This window comes from Lathyrus oleraceus, chromosome 1 (genome assembly GCF_024323335.1).
Source record: "Lathyrus oleraceus cultivar Zhongwan6 chromosome 1, CAAS_Psat_ZW6_1.0, whole genome shotgun sequence".
NCBI lineage: Eukaryota > Viridiplantae > Streptophyta > Magnoliopsida > Fabales > Fabaceae > Lathyrus > Lathyrus oleraceus.
In genome coordinates, this window is record NC_066579.1 from 447,371,053 (window position 1) to 447,376,454 (window position 5,402).

The window sequence follows — 5,402 nt, forward strand, 5'->3', positions numbered from 1 at the left end:
CCATACGGCAAACGCATCACCTAGCCATTCCATTGGACGAGCTCATAAAGACCAAAGTATAACTCGTCCATCAAAGTAACGAGCCTTAAGACAGGCTTTTGCGCAGTGCAATTTTCCATCAGCGTGGGAATCTCATCTTGCAGGATTCCTTACAATTTTTTTTTGCATGCATTCCATGTAATGTCAAATCCCCCATTAAAATCTTAACCAATATATTTATTATATTTTACCACTATAAATAATCCATACCTCTACACTTCCTTCTCATTATCTACCTACAATTTTTATTTCACAAATTCTTACTCTCTTCAAATATTTACTCTCTTCAATTTCTACACTTCCTTCAAAAATGTCTTTGTTATGGATGGGCGAATCACACCGTGGGACGGCGGCAAACATTGCCGAATACGTAAGTCTCTTTCAAATTTATTTCACAAATTCAATATGTAAATATCAGATCAAATATTCATTATCGTTTTTTATTTTAATTTCAGCAAGATGGTAGGTTTCGGGTCCATTCACATACATACATTCAACCAAGTGCGGTTATAATACCGTATTTGGAACTAGCCGGTTTTGCAAATGTGGCAAAGATTGCAAGTCTAAAAGTAGACTCTAAACTAATTGTTGCATTGTTAGAGAGATGGAGACCGAAGACACATACCTTTCATTTACCAACAGGTGAATGTACTATCACACTAGAGGATGTGAGTATGTTACTCGGTCTCCGAATCCATGGTAAAGCTGTTAATGGCCCAACAAACGTAACCAATGATGTTTACATGGAAAATTTGGGCATCGAACCAACAACTTCGGATAAAAATGGGGCTTCTGTCAAAATAGTTTGGTTAGAAGCAGTATTAACACAACTCAAAAATAACCCTAACCCGTCCGAGGCAGAAAATATTCTTCATGCAAAAATTTATATTTTACTTTTAATTGCTACTTTTTTAATGGCAGATAAGAGTCACAATTTGTTGCATTCTTCTTGGTTACCTTTAGTAGGAGACCTTGAAAAATGTAATACATACAGTTCGAGTTCTGCTTGTTTGGCGACACTATATAGACATATGTGCAAGGCGGCCCATAAAGGAGTCAAGAGCATAGCGGGATGTGTTGTATTACTAACTGTATGGGCATTCACACGCATACCCTTGTTAGTCCCGGTTAGTAACGAGGTTCCATCACATCCTTATGCATTAAGGTAATGATTTTCATTTAAATGCAATTTATATTTATCAAAGTTATTTATACGTCGCTTTAACGTATTTTTTTTTAATATGCAAGATGGTGCAGACGAGGTATGAATTATGGAAATAATCCTCGTCATCATCTACGAGGGTACCGTGTTGCAATAGAACACATGGAAGAAAACGATGTAAGAATGATTAATTATAATATTCAACTTATTTAAATTTATTTTATACATTCTAATAGTTATATTTCTTTTAACAGTTTATTTGGAGGTCGTACATACAATATCCAGTGCTTGATTATAATGACAACCGAGTTTGGAGTGCAACAACATATATGATATGTTTCTTTACCATTGAGATGCATCAGACGGATCGAGTCAAACTCCAATTTGGATTTGAACAACAAATACCGTCTCAGCCAAGATGTCTAAGTGAACACCATAACATGACTATGGTCCAAGCTTGGGACACGCATTGGCAAGATTTAAATAAAGAAGAGCTGAAAGAATGGAAAAGAAGAAGGTATTTGGTGCTACAAGGAAACTCGGTAATTGGTGAGTCTAAGTCGGGTAGATAATACATGAATTAGTTTTTATCAATTCCTTTTATGCACGTTGCTCCGACACAGTTTTTGAAAGATCCCCGTCAACGTGTAGCTTCTTCAACCCAACAAACAACATCACCCCCACAACAACATAACCAACCATCATCCTCAGCTCAACAAACTTACCAACACACCCAGACCATACAACAACACACAATTTATTCCACCTCAACCCAACACCATAATCCCTACACTCCATTCCCTCAAACAAACTACTATTACAACCAACAATATCAACAACAAACCAACCTATGCCCACCCATACAATACACTCCAATTCCTCAACCCAACTTTGAATACTCAAACCCTCATTCTCAACCCCAACCTTCTAACACCACATTCACACATCCCACTCCCACATACAACCCTGATGATGTCTATTATTCTCCTATCCAACACACCCAACCCGAAACCTACACACAAGCCACACATTCACTACCCAACTTTGACCTCACCGATGACCATCTAATGAGTATGCCTTCTTTTCGCATTCAAGAACTCGACGGTATGGATATGCCTCCAAACACATCACAACAACATCAAAGTCAACAACATCAACAACAACAAAACGCCCTAGATGAATTGTCTTCCGACTCATCTCCGTCTCCCGCAAGACAAAGACAAGAAGACTTGGGCAAGGGAAAACGCAAAAAAGTTGGCACAAGATGTGGAACAGACGGTCACTATAAATAAAATGTATTGCTTCCATTATATCAATAAAATGTATTTCTTCCATTGTAATTCTTAAAAAAATTAATTATTTTTATTATTAATATTCTAAAAAATAATCATTTTTATTATTAATATTTAAAAAAAACAATATTAGAAAATTATTATTATTATAAAAAACTATTATTATTAACATTTTATTTTAAATATTTTATTAAAAATAATATTATTATTTTTAAAAAATCAATTATATTAATTAAATATATAATTAATTAAAAAACTATTTAATAATAATTAGAAAACTATTTAATAAAGTTTAAAAAAAAAACATCCTTCACACGCCCGGCCAATGAATGACCGAGCCTACCCAGCGAGTTTTGGGCTTCAGACGCTCGCCCAATGAATGGACGAGCCCAATAAGAAAAAGGGGCAGATTGGGAATTTTTTTTTCAGAGTAGGGCAAAATGGAACTTTAATTTCAATAATGGGGCATATGGGGAAAAAAGTCAAAATCCTCACTCAGTCAAGTCGAGGTAGAGACAATTGTTATGGGTCGTCTAAAAGTCAAATTAAGAAGGTCCAAACATAAATGATACTCTCTCCGTTTTTTTTAAGTGTTATTTTTTGACTTTTTACACATACCAAAATAAGCTAATCATTATGGTCACTTTCCAAATAATAATTCTTCGTTTACCTATAATACCCTTAATTATTTATTACATTCATTTTACTTTTTCTCTCTATGTAATAATTATCTAGGGGTAATTTTGACAAAAGTGCAATTAATACTACCTTGAACTTTGCAAGTGACAGTTAAAAAGAAACAATTTTTTTTCAAAAAAATGACACTTATATAGTACTCCCTCCGTTCCTTTTTAAGTGTCACTTTCTTTAAAAAAAATGTTTCTTTTTAATTGTCATTTCCAAATTTCAAGATAGTATTAAATGTATTTTTGTCAAAATTACGCCTAGGTAATTATTACAGAGAGAGAAAAAGTAAAATGAATGTAATAAATAGTTAAGAGTATTATAGGTAAAAGAAAAATTATTATTTGAAAATTAACAATAATGATTAGTTTTCTTGGTATGTGTAAAAAGTTAAAAAATGACACTTAAAAAGGAACGAAGGGAGTAACTCATACGAGAAATCATTACACCTTTGTTTGGGAAAGACAAATAATTTAGGTCTTTGAATCATCATGCATTATATTAACGGTAAACTATGCCATGCAGGGGCCAAAATTTATTTTGCTTGGGAATTCGTCGCCAAAATAAGATAGCAACAACTCAAATTTTCAATTTTAACTAAGTCAATCCTAACCATTTTATAATGGTTGTAGCCGAAGAGAAGTGTAGATATAACCAATTAAACCGATCCTTATTCCAATATCAATTTAAAAATATTCAGCTTCTGAAAAAGTATTCTACATTGACACTAATTCTTTAGTTGAGTATTCTATATTGAGACTAATTTCTTTTAAGAGGAGTGGTAGCAACACTTTCTTTTCAACACACTCTCAAACACTCACATTTTTATTGGTTGAAACATGTGTCGGTCTCTCATTTTGAAAATAGGTCTCACATAAAGTGGCAGGACCCACATATTTCAACCAATGAGTGAGTGTTTGAAGAGTGTTGAAAAGAGAATGTTATTAGCATTTCTCTTTCCTTTAAAAATATTTTTTTTACTTAATTTTTTCGGGTATTACTTTTCTGATTTAGTGAGTTTTCCGATTTATTGGATCATTGAGTTTTCATATCCTTAAATATTATGAAACCATAAATCAATTTTTGATATTTTAATTTTGATATTTGCACTCTTTGAATTTAACGAAAGCAATAAAAATATGATAAATTGTCGATGAAAATACCCTTTCACAAAGTTGTTTTGTTATTTTTAAATGATATGATACGTTAGCGCTTAATAAAAAATAGATGTCTAAAGATAGCATAAGACAACATTTTTATTTATAAGTGTTGTCTAAAGGGAAAATATGGCAGCCCTTATGTTCTGAAAATGCTGTCAAATAAGGGTTATAACAATGTTTTCTCGGAGAAACTTTGATAAAATATGTACCAGCATTTTTACAATTTAAAATGTGTTGTCTATATTTATAATAGCACTACGCTTAAAAGCGCTGCTAAAAGCCTAAAAAAGTGTTGTCTAAAATCATTTTAGTGCAATGATAGTTTAAATCTTCTTAATCTACATCTCACTAACCAAACCCCTCAATTTCCACAAAAACCACTAATTCTCCATCTTTCTCGTTAAGCTCTTAAACTAAATTCTACATCTTCACCAAATTTCATTAATGACAGCAAAGCATTCAGATAAGTGCAAATCCTATTTCCGATGTACGGAAGAAAATGGGAAATGGAGAAAACTTGAAACTACACGCTATTAAGTTTGATAATGTGGACATTGAACAAAAATACAAAGTCCTTGCACAACGGAAAATAATTCCAACTAGGTATATGGATCAACCTTCTTTCATACTTTATGTATTGCTGAGAAAGTTGAAAGGTTGTTTGAGAAATTCGGTGTGAGCTCCTTGATTTTCCTAAAAAGCCTCACGCATGCTAGATTAAGCATATAATTCCTAATTACACTAGAGGTAAAAGTTAGTAGAATGGTTGAATTTAGTCAAAATGAATTTGGGGTATTTAGGCTTTTCAATACTGATTATTCATTAAGTATGACACAGTTCACATAAATATTTCAATTATCTACGGAGGGATATAAGACTATCCCAAAAGACTTTAGACATGATAATTTTCGAGGTAAGATTGTTGGGGAGGACTACGATGTAGTTCAAGTCAAAATATCTTTCATCCAAAACTCGTGTTTTAAGTATACTCAAAAAGTTCCATCATATTCCATATTTTGGAGGGATGAAACTACCAGAGTTACAAGCCAAAGGTCAATATTTCTC

The 5,402-nt window shown here is 32.8% G+C and overlaps 1 protein-coding gene across 1 annotated transcript; it reads left to right on the plus strand.

Moving 5' to 3' along the window:
* Window positions 1–349: 349 nt before the first annotated feature.
* On the plus strand, window positions 350–5,016 carry LOC127115236 (protein MAIN-LIKE 2-like). Its single transcript, XM_051046825.1, has 4 exons — window positions 350–409; window positions 495–1,204; window positions 1,288–1,378; window positions 4,789–5,016. The coding sequence occupies exons 1-4, from the start codon at window positions 350–352 to the stop codon at window positions 5,014–5,016; spliced, it is 1,089 nt and encodes a 362-aa protein (XP_050902782.1).
* The last annotated feature ends 386 nt before the right edge of the window (window positions 5,017–5,402 follow it).

Bases quoted from the DNA above. Each gene is read 5' to 3' on its own strand.
- LOC127115236 (XM_051046825.1), top strand. From the start codon at position 350: ATGTCTTTGTTATGGATGGGCGAATCACACCGTGGGACGGCGGCAAAC. The intron at 410-494 runs GTAAGTCTCTTT...TTTTAATTTCAG, and splicing joins CGGCAAACATTGCCGAATAC to CAAGATGGTAGGTTTCGGGT. The intron at 1,379-4,788 runs GTAAGAATGATT...CATTAATGACAG, and splicing joins AACACATGGAAGAAAACGAT to CAAAGCATTCAGATAAGTGC.